The sequence below is a fragment of the Protomyctophum parallelum genome (genome assembly GCF_964188405.1).
Source record: "Protomyctophum parallelum genome assembly, chromosome: 10".
NCBI classification, from domain to species: Eukaryota; Metazoa; Chordata; class Actinopteri; order Myctophiformes; family Myctophidae; genus Protomyctophum; species Protomyctophum parallelum.
In genome coordinates this window covers 12508082-12530321 of record NC_139704.1, presented here as the reverse complement: position 1 = coordinate 12530321, position 22240 = coordinate 12508082, and the positions used below count along the sequence as shown (strand labels likewise).

The 22240-nt window shown below is 44.3% G+C and overlaps 1 protein-coding gene across 1 annotated transcript in view; it reads right to left on the bottom strand.

The window, feature by feature from the left end:
* Positions 1–8713: 8713 nt before the first annotated feature.
* The window catches only part of slc24a3 (solute carrier family 24 member 3), a 79795-nt gene continuing 66268 nt past the window's right edge, over positions 8714–22240 (bottom strand). Inside the window, exons 10-17 of the mRNA XM_083775258.1 lie at positions 21559–21686; positions 19283–19446; positions 13985–14225; positions 12135–12301; positions 11451–11565; positions 10393–10505; positions 9696–9761; positions 8714–9407 (exon numbers count right to left, since the gene is read on the bottom strand). Coding sequence (XP_083631384.1) covers positions 9261–9407; positions 9696–9761; positions 10393–10505; positions 11451–11565; positions 12135–12301; positions 13985–14225; positions 19283–19446; positions 21559–21686 — 1141 coding nt within the window. The 3' untranslated portion in view covers positions 8714–9260. The remainder of the gene's footprint in view (positions 9408–9695; positions 9762–10392; positions 10506–11450; positions 11566–12134; positions 12302–13984; positions 14226–19282; positions 19447–21558; positions 21687–22240) is intronic.

Genomic DNA, 22240 nt, shown 5'->3' with positions numbered 1-22240 from the left:
TGGGTCGGTGGCGGTGTTGGTTACAACTGTTGGCCACCAGTTGTGACCAAGACCGCCACCGACCCACAGGAGAATACCATCGCACAGTGGTATCAGACCAACCACAATCAGCCAGCCCTCAAACCAAACCCTTCGACCTAGAAGAACTTGAAACTGCAATGGGAAAGTTGAAACCCGGAAAAGCAGCAGGGATTGATGACCTACTGGCAGAAATGTTACAGCACCTGGGACCCAACGCAAAGACCTGGCTTGTGGGGATGCTGAACACATGCATAGCACAGAAAACCATCCCTTCTGTCTGGGAAAAGGCCAACGTGGTTGCAATCCCTAAACCTGGCATAGACCCATTATCCACAAAGAGCTACCGACCCATTTCCCTCTGCATCACCTACAAGGCTATATGAGAAGCTGCTACTCCAACGCCTTGTTGCCACTCATAGATACCAAGCTGACTAAAGACCAAGCTGGTTTCCGTCCCAGCCGCTCCTGTGCTGGACAGAGCTCAACCTCACCCAACACATTGAGGATGGGTTTGAGGGGAAACAAATAACTGGAGCAGCATTCAGAGATCTCTCTGCTGCCTACGACACTGTCCAACACCGCACAATGGTCAGGAAAAGCCTCCTCAACAACAGGCGCTTCTATGTTCAGTTAAATGACCAGAGGAGTAAATGGAAAGCCGAAAAGAACGGCCTCCCACAAGGTAGCGCGCTCGCCCCCCTCCTTTTCAATATCTAAACAAACGACCAGCCACTTGAAACCCAACCCATCAAAAACCCAACTATGCAGCTTCCACCTGAGGAACCGAGACGCAAAAAAAGAACTGAGCATCACAAACTCTCAAACCATACCCACCCCATGTAACTTGGAGTTACACTGGACAGTTTAACGTCATGCCCAGGACGAAAAGTTATAGAGAACACCAACATGACAAACCCTACACTTAAACCCTCTATATTTAATAAAAAACAATTCTGGACAGGAATCCTGTATTGCAGGGGTGCCCAAAAGGTACATCGTGATCTACCAGTAATCACAAAGGCTGTGCAGGTAGACCATATGGCATGCCCCTGTATATAATCTATCACTTGAATTAAGGTGACTTGACACCAGCTCAAATGTTGCACACAAACATCAGTAGCAAAAGTACAAAGTTATTGTGACAGTAATAATTGCTATAGTGTGTGTTCAGTAACAGGAATATTCCTGTCTCTCCAGCTCTTTAATAAATAGAAAAGGGTTTAATCAGGAGTTGTAGTAGCCACAGGATAATCTAAGCGGTGGATATTGCTCTTTTCTTCATGTCTTTATGTATGTAAATTGTCTTGTTGTTTGTGTTATGTCAAATGCGTGTATATGTGTTCTGCATATACTTGGCTGCTGTGTTGCAAGTTACTGAACACACACTATAGCAATGATTACTGTCACACTATAGAGCTATTTAACACTGTTACTGAACACACACTATAGCAATGATTACTGTCACAATATAGAGCTATTTAACACTGTTACTGAACACACACACTATAGCAATGATTACTGTCACAATATAGAGCTATTTAACACTGTTACTGAACACACACACTATAGCAATGATTACTGTCACAATATAGAGCTATTTAACACTGTTACTGAACACACACTATAGCAATGATTACTGTCACACTATAGAGCTATTTAACACTGTCACAATACAGAGCAATTTAATTTAGGTAACCAAATTTACCCCAATAGTAGATCTTTACACTCTCAATAGTTCAATTGTTGTTAAGCATCTGCTTAATTTCCAAAAAAACTACACAATTAGAGAATGTAGAAGATTGCTACTTTTGATCCTTTGATTATATAATGCTGATTGTAGCATAGTGGTTAGTGACTGAGCTTTGTTAACATGAGTGCCCGGGATCGTTTCCCACCAATTTCAAAGAATGTTTGTTGCTTCGTGCCAATTTTCACAGAACGTTTGTCCTTTTACCTACAAAACAATACTATTTTCACCTCTAGTCGATTATTTATTCAGCGTTTGAGCCACGGACCACCATTTGAGGCCATCTAGTCTCTCAGACCCATTTGAGCCACTGACCACCATTGTGAGAGTCTATTAATGTGAAATGGTGGTCCGTGGCTCAAACATGTTATCGCTTTTGAAGTTACTTGTTGTGTTTAGATATGTAAATACTACTCTTTAAAGCCGTGTTTCGGTAGTCGAGTGGGTACTGTCGACGGTTAGTAAACATTGAGGCCGGGCATAGTTGTTTATAAACCTTCGACACTAACCATTCGGCTACTGAAACACTGTTTTACAGTTTCGTACAAACATCATATATAAACATCATAACAAGTAACTTCAAGTGATAGACGTTTGAACACACAAACAACAACAGCGTTAAGTATTAAATAACATTTAATCACTTACTTGCTCCGAAGACGGACCCGCGATGGTGACGTGGCACGTTCCAAACAAACACTGACCAAACCTACCTCCACGCGTCTCTTCCGTATTTGAGGGCGGCGGCACTTCCTTCCGGTGTGAGGCCACGCCCGCGAGATTTAACCGCGAATCTATTGTAGTCATATTATTGTAGTCCTCTTACGTTACATCCGGGTCCCTTGGTCCCATCCGCTTCTAATGCAAAATAGCTACATATGAACGCGTGAATCTTTTTTTTTTTTTTACAATAACGTTATTTGTCAGAAAGGAAGCCATTGAGGGTTAAAATGGGTCTTAAATGCTTCCAACTCATATAACTGTCACCAACAACACTTTTAATGATATTACATGAAGCAGACAGCCCTGTGATGAAACCTTTAGCATTACACTGTGGTTAATAGGTTTTTTATTCACAATGGAATGTTATTGTACTCTTAATATATCATGGTGTAGCACAGCACAGTAGATTCATATTTCAATCGATCTGGGATGTTAAAATTGTGCAAAACTCTGTTCAATGAATGGCCTCTTCTGCTACATTAAACATTACTAAACATTAAACGTTACTTATACCTGTTATTGAGACTCCTATAGAGCATGTTGACATGGATAGCTTGGTTAGTAGTATCTCTGTTAGTTAATGCAGTTTGATTGATTAAATTAATAGCCTATTTTATTAGACAAAAATGTAGAACAGTAGTGTCATAGAGTGGAAAATGCCATTTGGTTTAATGTCACAGAATGCAGTGCCACGTAGAGCAGCATGATAAATGGTTAACTTTATAGTGTGTTCAAAAATGGCAGATCTGCAAGTTCAGTGTCTTGAATGAGATGTGCTGTGAGTTTGCATATCTGCTATTGTCCAGCATAGGACCGTTGCACAGTGAAGTATAAACAAGGCTTTAGGATTTATAAGTCGTTTTTAGAATATAATAGAATATTCACTCCAGTGAATAGCATTTATCCATTTAGATAACTTTTTGATGTTATTTAATTACTTATTTTTTACACAGAAACATAATGTGTGTCTTTACAATAACTGTAATGTAATAATAATACTAATAATGACCTATGGTTCAAGAGTTATAAGCCAAAAGGTAAAGTGGGCTGTTATAGCGCCACCATGAGGCCGACCGATAAAATTTTAAGGTTAAATAATTTTAGGGATAATGTTGAATTATCCCTAAAAGTTTTGTAACTATAGTGATTACAGTCTCCGATGAACAAATACTTGAATGTGAATTTTTGCCTTTTCCCATTCATGTCAATGGGGAAATTTAATTCACTAATAAATTCATATCAATTAAACTATACAACATTTCTCTTAACAAAATACAAGCACACGATTCCCGATTTTTCCGGTCAATTTGACATATGGCTCAAGTGCGTACAGCGTACAGTGTGGGAGGTATAAAGCGTCAAAATAAAGACTACTCCAGTGAAATAATAAAGTGTCACAGTTACAAGAGTCTGGTTGCCCATTCATTCGGGCAACCACACTAATAACATTGTTCGTGAGTGTATGTAATATTCTGTGCCTGCGCCACCTGGTGGCTGGACCTCCATTAGCGACTCTCCTTGGAGAGCTCTGATCATTAACCATTCCATTGAGCGCAATGTGCCTTTGCTAGCATGAAGCTAATTTTACACTTGAATTAGAAAGGGGTGCTCCCCCTCTCTCTGCCACTACAGGTGGCCTCGTAGGACTGTGTAAATCATAAGTTGCAGCCGTCAGGATCCAAGAAAGCAAAGGGGGGAAATACAGTTTCTATAACCAAATTGTTACTTTTGTGGTCCCCCTATTGGCCTGAAGAGTGAAAGAGCTTTTGGAGAGCATGCAACAAGGGGGGCCTGAGGCCTCTACAGAATAGTCTATTCTGAGGCCTCAGGCCCCCCTTGTCGACCCATTAATGCAATAAGGTTTATGAGGGAGGGTTGTTGTGTAATAAATCAACACAAGGAATGCATTACCTTAAGCAAAGACAACTTTATTAATGCTCAGGTAGCAAAATTTCCAAAATTACATCCGAGACATCGAAACACAAAGCACTCTGCTCCTTTCCTGTAGGAAAGGCTACAGTTCAGAGACAAACAGCCATCTTCTACAATGTCTTCCCTCTCCATGACGTGTAGCCTATTACCAGCCACAGCATGCAGTAATCCAGGAAATCCAGTTTAATCAAACCCAGTGCCCCCTTTAACATCATCGTAATCTAATCTCAAAGTACGTTAGAGTCACCATAAATAATTTATTATATTAAAATATTTTCATGCAAGTAAACAAAGGACGAGGGAGAGGGAAACAGATCTCAAACACAAAGAAACAAAAGGGGCGTACAAGGGGGACCTAGGATCTATGAAAATATATTCAACAGATTGAGACAAAAATATAGAAATACATTTACACCTATGTATGTACACGTGTACATCAGCAATAGGTCTATATCACCCATGTGAATATCACAAATTATCTAAATATGTTCTCACGATGACTCACTGGAAAATATGAGTGTCTTGGTGGTAATTTGGTCCGTTTCAAGAATGTAAAAGGTATATTTTGTGAAATTTAGCTCCAAGGTCAAGTGCTACATGTATTGAATAGCAGCACAGAAAGAATCAAGTCAAATCACTTGTCTGCTCTGATGATTAGGTAAATAACACTGGAATGTCCCAGAATGTCATACAGACACTGATAGCTTTGGCAGTGGTAATAGCTATTCTTTACCCTTTTTCAGTTCTGCTGATATACTTACAGGATTAAGCATTATGAGAATCTACATAAATCAGAGATTACACATAATGATAGTAATATGATAGAACATGTCAATTGTTTCAGTAAAAAATTAAAACAAGAGATGAGATTTGATATAATGTTGGTAACAGTCCTGCTATAAATAATTTCAACATGGAGCTCAATATATCTATACTCAATAGAACTATATATTTTTGACTTCTACCGGTATATGCCTTTGATAATTATAGCAACATATTTACATTTAGAAGCAGTTATTGCATTACATATTATTCAAACACTTTAAACCCTGTTTTCCGGTAATATCGCAGAGTCATACTCTACCTGTCCTGTTATAAATAAATACATAGATCATTACAGTCAACATGTTTGGAAAAGAATAAAAAGAAAAAGTAATACTTTGTACATTCTAAATACAAATATATCTCATTGTAGCAACTTCAGTTGACAGCTTTAACTGCTGGCCAATAAATAAACAATTAACAGGAAACAAAAGCAAAACGTTTCCATCAGAGAAAGAAAATGGTTCATTTTCATTTACCCATAATATAAACTGACATTGTATGGCTGCTGTCAGGAAATCAGCAGTTTTTGACAGATACAATGTTTATGAACAAGTATTTTGCAGTTGCATGACCACTCATCTGATAATTTTGACAGTTCGGGGACTGTGTGATTGAGGTGCAAGGTGCTTGTACGGCTGACCTGCCTCCAGTACAAATAAAGTCTTCTTCAGGTGCACCAACATTTTACACACTCTAAAAACTAATAGGAACATTTATGGACCACAAACTATACCATATTTGGTCTAAACATTATGCATTACAAAATACATTAAAGTTCTCAATTAAAAATAAAGTTGAAACCCCAAACCTAAAATATATATTCTAGTTAGGGGTATAAAAGTATCTGGGTGGATAGTTCAACTGAACCACTGGCAGTGCACTGCATGCAGGCCAGATGCTTGCTGTTGATCTTCCCCACATGGACAGGATGTTGGAATTCCATGCATCAGAGAGGAAGTAGCTTGCTTGGCTAGTCATCTAATGCTGTTCTGTTTTGGTCACTGCAAAAAGCAGCAGTCCAGTTCTACTGTGTTGCTTGTCAGAATGGGCCCTAGGTGGCAGCATACACTGTGAGATCAACAGTGATCAACATTCAACATTGATCCAGTGAGCCTTTTTCTGTTCCCAACACGTCAGAGCACATAAACAAAAGGAAGAAAAAAAGAAGATACAACTCAAGACATTATTTCCCCCTACAAACCTGCTTCATCTTACAAGGACAGTACCTTATAATCAGCACACATTTTTAGGAGAGCTGAACAATCAGTAAAAACAAACACCCATATAATGAAGCAATATATAGTATAAATTCAGCAGTTCAATTTGCACTTAAAGTATTTAACATGACTTATAATAACCTTCCACAAACTAACCTATAGGCTGCTAACCTATCAGGACAAATAATCTCAGAAGAAACTACTTTTTTATATACAAAAGTGTAGAAACTATAATCTCATAAGGTGATTCTCAGCTACATGCAATTCCACAAAAACACACACACACACACACACACACACACACACACACACACACACACACACACACACACACACACACACACACACACACACACACACACACACACACACACACACACACACACACACACACACACACACACACACACACACACACACACACGGCACAAAGTACCATTGGAGCAAAGAGCTCATTTTGGTGTGGCATATGATAATAATACTGTAATATAATATTGTCTAAAAACATTGAGACAAAAAATTATAATAAAAAAAAAAGACATCCTAAATGCCTCAAAATGCCCATGTCAAATGTTGATGCTGGAATGTATGGTACCACATCAGCCATACTGCCTGGGAACATACAACTGCTAGCCTGCCAAGCACCACCTCTCTCAGACTGGGGCAAGCCAGGTTGTCACAAATAATGCTGCATTCACCTGGGATCAGGCAAGCCGTCACCACTTCTACCGGAAGTCATTTTAGTGGATGGGAGCTTCTACCGGAAGTCATTTTAGTGGATGGGAGCTTCTACCGGAAGTCATTTTAGTGGATGGGAGCTTCTACCGGAAGTCATTTTAGTGGATGGGAGCTTCTACCAGAAGTCATTTTAGTGGATGGGAGCAGAACGGTAAACGGAACAGGACGGCACAGCAGCTAGAACCAGTGATGGTAACAGCAGACGGGATCAATGTTAAAATATGTAATCTTTTTACTGTTCCGGTTTTGCCGTTTGCCGTCTACCGCTTGCCTGATCCCATGTGAATGCAGCATAAGAGTGAGGTTTGACAAACTCACCTAACAGGGGTTTAAAACAGCCCCTCCGTAACTTTAAGATCCAATCAAAATCAAATAAATTGATGGGGACCAAAATAGAAATAATAAAAATAATCAAATGAAACGTAACAAATTCTGCCAACAGCTGATATGTAAGTAGTGGAGATATGTCCATGACATGCACAGAAATGTGCAAGTCGTGAAAAATAAATAATAAATTGTGTATCCAGGTCTATTTACATGAGTATTATACTATTTACAAAACAACAACACACAATTAGCTACTGCTTGATGGTAATGGTATACATTTAGAAAAAAGACAGGTTAATGCCCTGTTTCTATGTGTGTGTGTGTGTGTGTGTGTGTGTGTGTGTGTGTGTGTGTGTGTGTGTGTGTGTGTGTGTGTGTGTGTGTGTGTGTGTGTTTCTGGTAGGGTGGGCTGTTGTGCTGGTCAAATTACTTGAACCCATCATTTTACCAGAAAACCCCAAATCTTCAGACAAAGAACCATACCTGTACCTGTAAACCAAGCATTGCACATAACTGTCAATAATGCAATATTTAGTAAGTGCAGTGTAAAGCTAACCTGACTCCGCCAGATTGCGGCAGTATTGAGTTCACCAGTTCCTGGCAGAATGCAAATGTTGTCCAGCAGGGGGAGTGGTTTCACCAGGCTAGTGTAAAGCATGTGTGATGGCAATGGGAATGAAATCCCCAAACCCTGGCAGTGCAAGTACTTTGTTTTATCCATTGATTTACACAGAAATTGAACCATTAACCACAGCAGTGTTAGTGCTTTGTAGGGAATGTAACGTCTAACCATGGCAGTGTCAGTGCCTTGCTTTAGCCCTTGAGCAACACAAGACAGCTGATTGAAGTGTTTGGCATTATAGTGTAGGCATATTAGAAAAGTCATCATTGATACAGTTCTTTGTCAAAAGAATTCAGTTCATGTCATGGGCCATGTCATGTTTAGCAGACATAAAAAGATCAGTGCATTATTACCACCCATGTAAAATACAGTTAACGTCAATCAAAACTAAACATCATTGCTTATATTATTATCATTAACAATATTCAGAACTTTTAATACCAGCATTCCTCTCAGCTGGTTAGCAGCTAGAAAACATCAGCCCCTGGTATCTTCGAACTGACATAATATGGGGCTTTTCAAAAATAAAATCCCTCAAAACAGCAGCAGGCAGTAGTCTGTTTTTTGGGGTGTGTGTCCTGAGTCCTGTTCTGTGTGAGAGCTTGTGACATTTGGTGGTATCCATATCCACCATACGGAAACATAACAATTTACCAGTAGTGGTACTGTCAATTTCGGTTTGTACCACGGAAATGATTTGATTGGCTGAGCACGGAATGTGATGTGTATGATGGTGTATGATGATGTATGATGATAAGAGAGCTTCACAAAAGTGTGATTTATTTGGATTCAACTGGCAAACAACTAAATTGAGGAGAAAGGGCTAAGATGCAAAAAAAGAAAAGAAAAAGAAAGAAAAGTCTCTCTAACCTTCTAGAAAAGAGACTAAAGTCACCCTATTGAAGGCCTGTGTGCCACAGCGTGTATGTAATAGAACCAAAACATAAGGTGAGTGTGTTAAATCAGTAATCGTGTGTGTGTGTGTGTGTGTGTGTGTATGTGTGTGTGTGTGTGTGTGTGTGTGTGTGTGTGTGTGTGTGTGTGTGTGTGTGTGTGTGCGTGTGTCCGTGCGTGCGTGCGTGCCCCTGTGCGTTGGCGTGTGTGTGGTTCAGTCCCGGCAGGTGGGAAGGTTGACAAAGGTGAAAATGTTGTACTCAATGAGACAGGAGAAACACACAAAGACAGCATAGAGGAGGAGGCACATCACACCCAGACGACTGTCCAACGTCCACTTGTTCAAATGGACTCCTGTCACCTGGTACCCACACACACACACGCACACACAAGCACAAGTACACAAAAACACACACACGCACATACGCACGCACGCAGGAAGACAGAGAGACACGATTACAACTGTGAAAAATCTGTGAAACAAGTGAATCTCAAGCTCCTTCATTTCTAGGACCGACCATTTGGTGGGTCCAATGGTTTTGCATTTATGCATGATTTGTGGCCCCAGTTGTGACTAGACATAATGTTGTGTGACACCGGTTTGGCTCTTGAGATCATGGCCTGTTACTTGAAGTTACTCAACACTCACTGTTATAAAGACAGACGCCAGCAGGAGACCCACAGAGAAGATCAGCCCTTTACTGTTCAGCTTGATCTGGGAAGACAACACACAGTAACTTAGATCCAGTGGTAGACATTAGACAAAGTATATACTCAGGTAAATACTCAAGTATTAAAAAGTAAAAATTACAAAGTACATTTTATTTTTCACATTAATTGTCATTGAAGTCCAGGTCTTCAGCACAGGGCACCAACATTGGGTGGGGGGTGCACCAAATGGCGGGGAGAAAGTGAAAGAGGACTGCCGCAAGCATGGACATTTAGGAGCAAAGGCAGCTGAAGGGAGGAAGGAGCGCTAAAGCGGTGAAATACGGCGGTGAGGAGACCATTTTCCGCGCTGCTGCCCCTGCCCCCACGAAGGGTTAATCCATATACTCTGACGCCCCTGGATGTCAGACCAAACCAGCACGTACCTAGGTTCTAGGTTGCCAGGCGATTGATACACGCGGAAATGAACCGGAAAATAAAAAGTCTGTCTCCGTCAGCCTCAATGTAAATAGATTTATGAAAATGCATTTATCTCGGATTCTTTTCCCAGGTTGCGTTTTTGTTCAAAACAAGCTTTATTCAATGGCGCATAACTAAAGAACATCAGATTGTGGTTACAAAATGTATTTTCCTCTGTGAAATAAAAGACTACATGAAGTGAAGGGTGTGGTGCTTACATAGGAGCCGTGGTTGATGGCCAAGGTATTGATAGACCATGGCAAGCCAAGACCCACCAGTATGTCAAACACATTACTGCCTATGGAGTTAGATACAGCCATGTCCCCCATTCCTAGAGAGAGAGAGAGAGAGAGAGAGAGAGAGAGAGAGAGAGAGAGAGAGATTGTGTAATTGTTGTGATGATAAGAGCGCCCCAATTTCTTTTCAGCACCCTCTAGTGGACAAAAGTGCATTACAATAGTTTTGCATAACTTTGCAACTCAACTAACAAGAGCAAAATAGAGGGCAGAGTTGAGCCATGTGGCTCATTGGCTGATGTATTTCAAATTGTTATGCATATCTAAATTATATAGTCATTGGTGCAGGACAAAAAAATGAACAATCCCTCAGGTGCCTGAGGAAGGCCACTTGTTGGCGGAAACGTTGTGAGCTTGTTCGCACATTAAACATTTGGAGCAGCAGCTGTTGTGCATATTCATTTTACTAACAACAACCAGGTCGACAAACCTTGGTGTGGCGAGTGTGTCTTCTAACGACCGACAGACCGACAGACAGACAGACAGACAGACAGACAGACAGACAGACAGACAGACAGACAGACAGACACAGAGAGAAAGAGTGAAAGACACGGGCCGCTAAATATTGGATGAAGGGAACATAAATAAACCCAGATGAAAGGGTGGCGGTAGACACCATGTGGAGCTGTCTTCCCTTTTCTTCCTCCTCTCCGTACCACAGACAGGGAGAGAAGGGCAGAGCGAGATGACACGGCACCTCTCCTTTGGTGTTTGTTCCCTTTTCTCTTCTCTTTTCTTTTGAAAGTGGCTTCCCTTTGATTCCCGTTGATTGGTTTGGTTGATAGGATGCTGCTTTATAGTCTCTTGTTCGGTACACGCATGTGTGTTTGTTTGTGCGCACGCGTGTGTGTGTGTGTGTGTGTGTGTGTGTGTGTGTGTGTGTGTGTGTGCGCGCGCGAGCGTGCGTGCGTGTGTGATTGCACTCGCTTATATGTCTGTGTGTATACACAATGTATGAGGTGTACAGGATGTGTTCTCACCTTGTCTAGCCACTATGAGACTGGCCATGCAGTCCGGAACGCTGGTTCCTGCAGCCAGGAAGGTGATTCCCATGATGACATCAGGGATTCCAAGAGTAAAGCCAATCACTGTCACCTGTTGGAGAAATCAAATCAAATCATGCAGAATTATATATATTATAGATTATATATTATAGATATATAAATCTATACTACACCAAGCGTACAAATAAAATATGTAGCTGGAGCTAGACCATGCCCATTAGTTGTAAATGAGGTATGTAAATGATCAGATCCAGATCCAGAATGTACAAAACAACATAATTCTTCTTTCTTACTAAAATGATTTCATGGAAAAGCTGTGTTTATCAATGACTAGCTGATACTGTTTGACCACATTAACCCTTGTGTACATATTTCGGCAAATTCAAGTTTTGGCAGCAGGCCAATGTTTGCTTAACAATATTTTTTATATTACTCCTACAGATTGTGTCCAGACATCACGCAAAAGGCTACACAAAGTACACATTATCTTTAAAGTCAAGTGATCAAGACAGATCTTATTATCGTTATTTAATATTACTTATGCTGTATGATAACTTTGTCCGAAAAATGCAATGCAAATCTGTTGGGGACAACAGTGGCCTTGTGTATCTGTCTGTGTCTTGGTCGTTCTATCTGCCCATCCATCCTCTGTCGTCTTACCATCCACACCATGACGTAGGAGAATGCAGCAATCCAGAGAGTAGACGCCACAAAGGAGAGCATGAACCATTCCTCCCAGCGTGGTTTGTTACAGTTAGGCACGGTGTAGTACAGCAGCAGACACAGAGGCCACGCTATGAGCCACTTCAACTTGTTAAACACACCCGCTGAAATGAGAAAGAATGGAATAAAATTAAGAATTGAGAGTTTTTTACAGCCACACTGTGTAGAACACGGGCAATGGCATGCAATGTAAATGGTGCTTTCCAATTTCCAATGTGCATTACATTCACTCATAGACCGATGGCAGAGGGCCATGCAAGGACACTTCCACATTAAGCCAGGATTGTACCAGGAACCTTCGGATTCCCAAGTGGGCATTGTATTGTGACGGCCCAAAATGGTCCCCGAGCCGTCTGTTCGTGACACCTGTCACTCACCCCTGGGAACCGCCTATTGTAAAATGCCCCGTTGTTTGCGCCGGTGCGAGTGTGGAGGCAGACAGGCAGTGTGAGAGCAAAAACCGTCAGCGGTGGACCTGTCATGTGAACGAGGAAGTTAGCCCCTCGATTCGAGTGTGTTCGTGCCGTTTTGCTCCGTAAAGTGGCGTAGCCTCGGGCGTGATCATCAAACCTGCAGAGCTACAAACATTCCAACGACGGACGACAATAAACAGCCAACTACCACGATCCCCGCATCTTGACCTGTCTCTATCCCTGTCACCTATCACACACGGAGCAGTGGTATTTCCCCCTTTTTTATTTCAAGCCTCTTTTTGTTTGTTATTTTGTTGTTTGGAAACGACTAAAGAGCCGCGCTGCTCGGACAGACGGACTACTTTTGTTTACTAACATTCACGTGGCTTCTGCGTTACGTGGATCTGGAACAGTATACCGTCTATTTATTTATGAACTGCGAGTTTGATATGCAATTAATTGACGGGTGCTGGTTTCGAGCGTAGGTTACGTGTGTAACCACGGTACTTTGAGTTGCTGATTACCTATTTTTGTTTATTTTGTTTATTTACCAACATTACTATTTACCAACAACACTACTATTGGGTCTTATTTCCTGAACTGATGAACTGTTTGTGTTTGGGTTTGTTGAATTGCAATATATACTAACTTGAAACTGAGTTGACAAGGTGTTTTGTGTGATTTATTTCTTGGTAAAAGGGTTTACATTTGAATATGTAAGTCCTGTGTCGGTTTCACCAGTGGTTAACACAGATGATAATAAAAGGAGAAACATCTCTCTGGTAGACTAGTTCTACCTGGCACCCCTAAAACAAATAACCATCGAACTGTGGAAACCGTTACATAAAAGTGGCACCCCAGATGGGACTTCTAAAACACTGAGAAAATAAAACAAACATGGATGTCAACCAAACAAACAATTCAGTCAATCAGTCAAATGATTCAGTCAACCAGGCACCTGATCTCAATCAACCAATCAATTCAGTCAATCAACCAATCAATTCAGCTGATCAGTCACTTGACGCTGCCCACCAACCAGTCAATCATTCACTTGATGCCTCCCACCAACCAGTCAATCAGTCACTTGACGCCGCCCACCAACCAGTCAATCATTCCTCACTCCTGAGCCTCACTCCTGAGCCTCTGCCACACCATGTATATATATGTACATATACATACTGTACGTTGTATACAGTACCGTAGATCTACCGTAGATGCATATTCTTAATGTTGCTGCTGTAATTGTGTGCAAATGAATGAACATACTCACTCACTACACAACACAGCCAGCTTGGTAGCATAGCTGGCGAGCGACTGGATTTTCAATCCACTACTACACAACACAAGTGTTAATGATCCATCTTAATAATCTACCTGGGCACTGGAATGGCACAAAGGGTCCTGCGTCGTCTTCCTCCTCCTCTTCTTCATCATTTTCGTTGTTTTCGTTGTCTTCATTCTCTGTCTCGTTGCCAGCTTCACGGTCGTCGTGTCGACCATTGACTCCCCTCTCGAGCCCGGCCAGCCCATTCTCTTGGCCTCTTCCCCCCTTCCCCTTCCCAGGGACATCTGAGTCTCCGTTGGTGAAGGCCCGAGTATGGATGAGACGCTGTCTCTGGAGGACACACGTGCACGTGCACATGCGTGTGCGCACACGCGCGCGCGCGCACACACACACACACACACACACACACACACACACACACACACACACACACACACACACACACCCACGCACACACGCACACACACACACACACACACACACAAAGTCAGTCAACTTGAACTCCAATACAATACAAACATAGATTATCACCTAGTCATTTGTCATTGCTAAAGGTTATGCAAGGGTGCCTGTGCTAATCGGTGTTGCTTGGCATCGGTTTGTTATACAGCAAGCTACGATACTAACGAATAAAGAGGTCTTACCGTACCCACTACCCATATAACATTGTTTTAGCGTGGTTTTCTAGTGGATAGCTGAGTGCCATGGATTCTGGTGTTTCACAGGCTACCGGAGAATTCTTCTCCACCCTGGCTGAGATGGGCTTCACAGACCAACAGATCAAGGCTGCTGTTAAGGCAGGAAAGTCGTCCATTCCAGAAGCAGCAGAGTGGCTCGTTCAAGTGCCGCAGCCCTCTCAACCAACTACGACAGCCCATTCCGAGTTCAACCTTCCCAAAAACGCCACAAACCCGGTCGGTTCCGAGTCACATGCAGGGGATTCTGGCGTTTCTCCGACTATCGGGGAGCTCTTCACCACCCTGAAAGAGATGGGCTTCACTGAGCAACAGGTCACGGCTGCGGTTCAGGCAGGAAAGTTCTCTGTTCCGCAAGCAGCAGAGTGGCTCCTTCAAGAACACAACCCACGGCTCAGATTGGGGACGCAGCCCTCTCGGCCACCTGCAACAGCACTTGCTGCGTTCAACCTTCCCAAAGAGGTCACATACCCAAGCACTTCTCATGCAGGGTCTTCTGACAACAGCGCATGCCCATCCCTGGCCCAGACATCGCCACAGCGGTCCTCCACATCCATAGACCCACCACCTGTAGAATCCCGTATCAAACCGGACTTGAGCGACTTTCACAAGCAGCAGTTACAATGTATGGCTCAGGAGGCCAAGGCAGCGAGAAGACAGAAGCAACAGGAGCGTGACTTGGTGCTGAAGCGGATCGCTGATGACCGGAAGAGCCGGACGGAGACCAAACCTTGTGCAACCAATGGGATTTCTTCCAATGACCAAGGCCAGAGGCTGGGGGGAGAGATTCAGATTAATGAGGATAATAACAGTACCAGTACACTCATGATTCGGCTGCCCTCTGGAGAGTCGATGTCTGTGCATTTCCCAGCTGATGCCCCACTGCGGAGCGTGGTGGAGCACATCTCCGGGCAGCACCCTTCCCTGCCATCCTTCTCTCTTCTGCAGGGTTTCCCACGTAGGCGCTTCGGGGACGCAGAACTGGCCTGTTCCCTGCTCTCCCTCGGCCTCACGCCCAGCGCTGCCCTCTGCATCCAGACCGCCACTCTGGAGACACCCCAGGACTCACCCATGCCAGCCATACAACTCTCAGCTGAACAGGAGGAACAGACAGCAGGTACCGTTCCTCCATCGCCACCACCGTTCCCCGTTCAAGGTGGGGTGGAAGTGCAGTCTCACTTTGGGGTGCTGCAGGGACCGCGATTACAGTTCCCTGTCCAGGGTGGGCTGGATGTGCATTCTCACTCCTGGGGGCGGGGTCAGAAGCTAGATGCAGAGGAGGATGCCACCATGGATGAGCAGGGTGAGATGATGGAGGCAGAGGGAGCTGCAGAGACTCACCACTCAGATGATGATAATGATAATGATGAGGAGGAGGGGGAGGAGGAGGGCGATGATGAGGATGATGAGGAGGATGATGAGGAGGAGGGTCCAGGTCCTCACATGCTCAACAATATGCATAGGCTCCACTTCTTCCCAGGGAACATGGTTCAAGGAGGAAGACACCGCTGGCCGCAGCAAGGGAACCGGCTCCAGGACGCATCGACGGAGGACACTGCAGAGCCGGATGATGACGGTGGTCGGGCGGCTAAACGTCTCGCTGCGGTTGAGCGTCTTAACAGAGTACGACACCAGGAAGACCCTCAGGCCACCAAAGGACACCCCACGCCTCCCAGTAAACCCTCCAGAATTCCCACCGTCCCGTCCCTGTGTGTCCTCGCCACCCAATCCACTGCCCATCTCATAACACATGATCCCAGTATGCAGTACATAAGCAGTCTGTCCTGCTTGACGCCTGAGCTTGCCGAGCTGCTGCTCAACCATATGTCCAGCAGTAGGCTGCTGTGGCCTCGCACACTGGAACTCTTCTTCGGCTGCTCGTTGCAGAAGTTTGTCCTCAACTGCTACCCGTACTCCACCAATGAGCTCCTGCGACAGCTCCGGGCCTTCACCAGTCTGAAGCACCTGAGCCTGGTGAACTCGCCACTCATCACCAACTCTGGTCTATCTGTCTTGTCAAATCTGGTCAAACTCCAGTATCTCAACGTGGCCTCCTGCAGCAAGCTGACTGATTCCTGTCTTCAGCACATCGCAGGGTTGAAGAGCTTGTGCTTCCTGTCTATGGACCAGACTAAAGTCAGTGATGCGGGGATGGTGCAGTACCTCCAGTCGGCTCCCTCCTGCCTCACCCAACTCAGCCTCAACCAGACAGCAGTGTCGGAGGCCACGCTGAGCGCACTGTCCCGCTATGCACCGCAGCTACGACTACTCAGCATCAAGCAGACCATTGTCAGTGATGTGTCTGCCTTGGCAGAGCTGTCCAGCCTACAGACTCTGCACCTGGATGGCACACGAGTGACAGAGCGTTCCCTGAAGCATCTGGCTAACCACCCCACCCTCTCCGACCTTAGTCTGGCAGGGATCCCCGTAGCTGACGGAAACCATGCCCTGCAGATCATCTCGGGTCTCAGGCTGACCCAGCTGAGCCTCCCTGGGCGCCACTCTGTGACGGACACAGGCTTGTCCTTCCTCTCCAGGCTGTGTCAGCTGTCAGAGCTGGACCTAACTGACTACATACAAGTCACAGACCAAGGGGTCAACCTGCTCTCGGCCATGACCAGGCTAGAGCGTCTGTCTCTCAGTAACACTCAGGTGACTGACGCTGGGCTTCCTGCACTGTGCAGCCTCCAGGAGCTGCAGGATCTCTGTCTGGACCGCACGGCCGTCACCAGCCGAGGAGTGGCTGCTCTCGTCACCCGTCTACCACACCTCCAGGTGTTGGGATTGGCCAGCACACGGGTGGGAGACACGGTAGCAAGGAGGGGTCTGATCCACTGTCCTCAGATGCTGAAGTTAAACCTGAGCAGGACGCGCGTCACGGATCACGGTCTCACATTTCTGAAGGACATGCATCTGACACAGTTGAACCTGGACGGAAGTGGTGTAAGTCTTGGTGGAATCTCTAGACTAATTTCTCAAAGCAACATCACTAACAGCAGCATACGGGCCAACCACATGCGCACCATCCCTCTCAACGAGGTCTCTGATGAGGAGGAGGAAGCAGCCTGGAGTTCTTCCCCCGGTGCTGTGCCCCCATACCTAACCACAGCTTTGCCTGCTTCCGGCTGAGCACACAGCTTTCAGCTAAAAGTCACCCAGTACTGTAGCTCTAGTGTATAGTCACAGGTTTGTTTGCCATGGGTGTAGCTTTCCCCTTTCAGCCATCATTTACAAAGATCCTCAAACCCCTCACACATAATATCATATGAAGTGAATGGAAATGTGACAAAAAATGGGGCAACGCTTCAGGCCGATCTGAGAGCCATTTACTTCCATTATAAAATGATATGGTTAAATATTAAACAAACATGACAGAAAATACTTCCTTGGCCTACTGCCAGCCTGCGCAACCAGTCTATGATGTCTGACTCCATATCTGGGTGAGTTTTTAACACGGACAGACAATAATAATAATAATAATAAAACTTTATTTGTATAGCACCTTTCATGACATGAAATGCAGCTCAAAGTGCTTTACAGAGAAATGGAGAAAAAAAGTAAAGCAAGGCATAAAACATTAAAATTATAGCAGTAATGCAATACAGTGAGGACATGAATAATAAGGAATTTAAAAGATTAATTAAAAGCAAGAGTGTAGAAGTAGGTCCTGAGCTGTGCTTTAGAAATGTCTACAGAGGCTGCCTGTCGAAGGTACAGTGGAAGTTTGTTCCACGCTGTCGGCCAAACTCTTTTATAATAATAATAAAGCTTTATTTATATAGCACCTTTCTAAAACGAGGTCACAAAGTTCTGAACAACAAGAACATAGAACATATCATAATATCCAAAGGCAACAACAAAAACACAGAATAATGGCTCATCGGTGAAAATCATCATTGAAGCTCACAGCTTGTGTGCTGCTGGCTAATTGCATACACATTGAGCTATACTCTACACATGCAAGACAGAGATCAGATCCTAAGGAAAAAGGGAAAAGTAGTCAAGAGGCAATCAATCTCTAAAATAGTAAATAGCACTGAAACCGGAGAACAATGGCCTTTCTGCCACAAAGAAATGAATTGAAGAGTTTCAGGGGATATGTTGAATAACGTCAGTCCACGCATTCTTTTATGACCTCTTGCAAATATTACCAAATCATTGGTAACCATGCCTGGCCAGATGGGGCTACAAAACCGGCCCAACCATCTGTGAATGTGGAGAAGAGGACCATTCGATGCAGCACTGCCTTGTCTGCCCTCTATTACCCAAACCTTGCAGATTTCAACAATAATTTTAAAGATGGAGTGCCGTGATCTTTTCCCATGATCATCAGGTCTTATTGTTATATAAGGAGGTATCATTTTTTCAAAAAAGTGTACAGTATTTGTTAAAATGTTGTTTTTATGTGGGCACGCCCACCAGCTCATTAAGTATGCCTGGTGTGCCTGGTGGGTGGTGATGGTGGTGATACACCTGAACTGAACACGAAAAGTCTGAATGAAGAACTGGAAACCTGACAGAGTTACAATAATATAATTGTCAAGAGATCGAGTCCTCTAATATCTATGAGAGAAATTCAATGACATACGACGTAGAATCATCACCACAACAGCAACCGTATCTTTGGGTGGACACCGGTTGCAACATCACAGTGTGTGTTTGTGCGTGTGTGTTTTGTGAGTGCGTGCATACCTCTGTGATGAGCATGCGTGAGGCCATGGTGAGGCGTGTTCTGGGAGAGAAGTGACTGGTGATCATGACCCTCATGCCAGCCTCAGAGAAGGACAGCTGGTGGGGGTACGCACACAGCAGCTCATCTACCATTAATACTGACTGCTTCCTGTGGTGGTTACTAGCTGTCAGCACACACACGCACACACACACGCACACACGCACACACACGCACACACACACACACACACACACACACACACACACACACACACACACACACACACACACACACACACACACACACACACACACACACACACACACACACACACACACAAAGACATACAATACAAGGACACAAATATTTACAAGGTGCTGTACAGAATGCAATCAGCAAATCCCGGACAAATACCCACACACCCTTCAGGGGTACAAGTAACAGCGTCTTCGCCATATTTGGCGGCTACCGATAGTGGAAGAGATTGCACAGAATTTCGCACGCCGTGTGTCAGCGCACACACACACACACACACACACACACACACACACACACACACACACACACACACACAGTATAATCACACATTGAAATAGACATTAAGGTAGAAGCGACCACGTGCATGTAAACTGCACATTTGCACATTGATAAATACAAATGCACATATTCATGCACTCGCACGGAAAAAACACATGCATGGACACACAAAGAAGCAAACAGAGATGAAATAAGACATTTTACTGTACCGCTTTTTTAATTTAAATTTTCTCCTTTTCCGCTGGTTCACCTGCCAGTGAGGAGCCTCACGGAAGGTCTCTAAAGGAACAGCCTACTGCTCACTGTTCAACAGGGAGGTCTCTAAAGGAACAGCCTACTGCTCACTGTTCAACAGGGAGGACTCTAAAGGAACAGCCTACTGCTCACTGTTCAACAGGGAGGACTCTAAAAGAACAGCCTACTGCTCACTGTTCAACAGGGAGGACTCTAAAGGAACAGCCTGCTCACTGTTCAACAGGGAGGTCTCTAAAGGAACAGCCTACTGCTCACTGTTCAACAGGGACGACTCTAAAGGAACAGCCTACTGCTCACTGTTCAACAGGGAGGTCTCTAAAGGAACAGCCTACTGCTCACTGTTCAACAGGGAGGACTCTAAAGGAACAGCCTACTGCTCACTGTTCAACAGGGAGGTCTCTAAAGGAACAGCCTACTGCTCACTGTTCAACAGGGAGGACTCTAAAGGAACAGCCTACTGTTTACTGTTCAACAGGGAGGACTCTAAAGGAACAGCCTACTGCTCACTGTTCAACAGGGAGGACTCTAAAGGAACAGCCTACTGCTCACTGTTCAACAGGGAGGACTCTAAAGGAACAGCCTACTGCTCACTGTTCAACAGGGAGGTCTCTAAAGGAACAGCCTACTGCTCACTGTTCAACAGGGAGGACTCTAAAGGAACAGCCTACTGCTCACTGTTCAACAGGGAGGACTCTAAAGGAACAGCCTACTGCTCACTGTTCAACAGGGAGGTCTCTAAAGGAACAGCCTACTGCTCACTGTTCAACAGGGAGGACTCTAAAGGAACAGCCTACTGCTCACTGTTCAACAGGGAGGACTCTAAAGGAGCAGCCTACTGCTCACTGCCAGTGCTATTCCATAATTATTATCATGAGTCCTTAACCCTGAAACTCGGGAGAGGGAGCGCACACCAGCATTGAGGAGGTGCTGACCACGGTAGATATAAATGTTAAAAAGGATGAGAAAAAGATACCACTGTATATGAGCTGTCCCACAAACACAATATTTATACCTGTGTTGTTTGCACCTACAAGGCAATGGCAGATCCCCTCTCCAAATACCAGTAGTGTATGTGAGTCTCAAAGAATTAATTTAGCCTGGGACACCAGGGGAATAAAGCTAGAACTGTAATTAGCTCCATAGAACAGACCAATAGTAGTCTTTGTCCACAGATTCAGGAGTTGATGAAGCAGACCATAATGAAGATGGTAAATGGTGCATTTATACAGTTTATACAGCTTTTATCCAAAGCGCTTTACATAGATGGTTCATTTCATTCACCCATTCACACACACATTCATACACCAATGGCGGTGGAAACCATGCAATGCACCAACCTGCTCATCGGGAGCAATTAGGGCTTCAGAGTCTGGCTCAAGGACACTTCGACACCGGGGAGCCCCTGATCGAACAGGAACCTTGCGGTTCCCATCCGGACGCTCTACCGCCCACTATACCCCTGAGCCAGGGCCCTACCTGATGACAGTGAGGTTATGTGTCGTACCTTTCTTGAGGAGGACGGCCGTAGCGTCACAGCCATCCTCCTGTTCAGGGTTAGTGGGCACTCCATTCCTCAGACTGCTGGGCGGCTTCTTCCTCCTCTCCAAGAAACGGACGATGTGGGAATTCATCCTGGAACACAGCAAGCCACTCACATGTGTTAGGTCTGAGCAACACGCCACTCTGATTCACATCTTGGCTGACTGAGCCACTAGGGAGCACCGTCGTTTATAACAATGTGCTAATGGTTGCACACAGTGCAAGAGTCAGTCTTCTCCTTTTATTTTATTTGCAGTATACAAACGTTTCGTCTATCCAGCCTTTGTCAGTTGTGTCTGAAGGCTGAATAGCGAAAACGCTTGTATTATGCTGTAAAGAAAATAAAAGAAGACTGACACTTGCCACATGTGCGACCCCATTACCTGTTATAAGTGATGTTGATCTAATTGGATAGCGCACCAGATAAGTCAGAGCGCATTGGTTACAAGAAAATGCACGCACGCATGCACGCGTACACGCACACACACACACACACACACACACACACACACACACACACACACACACACACACACACACACACACACACACACACACACACACACGTGTTGTGCAGTATTAGATAATATAAAGAAAGTACAGAAGTCACACACAAGTTTAATGAGGCATCAGAGCTGTTTGTTAGA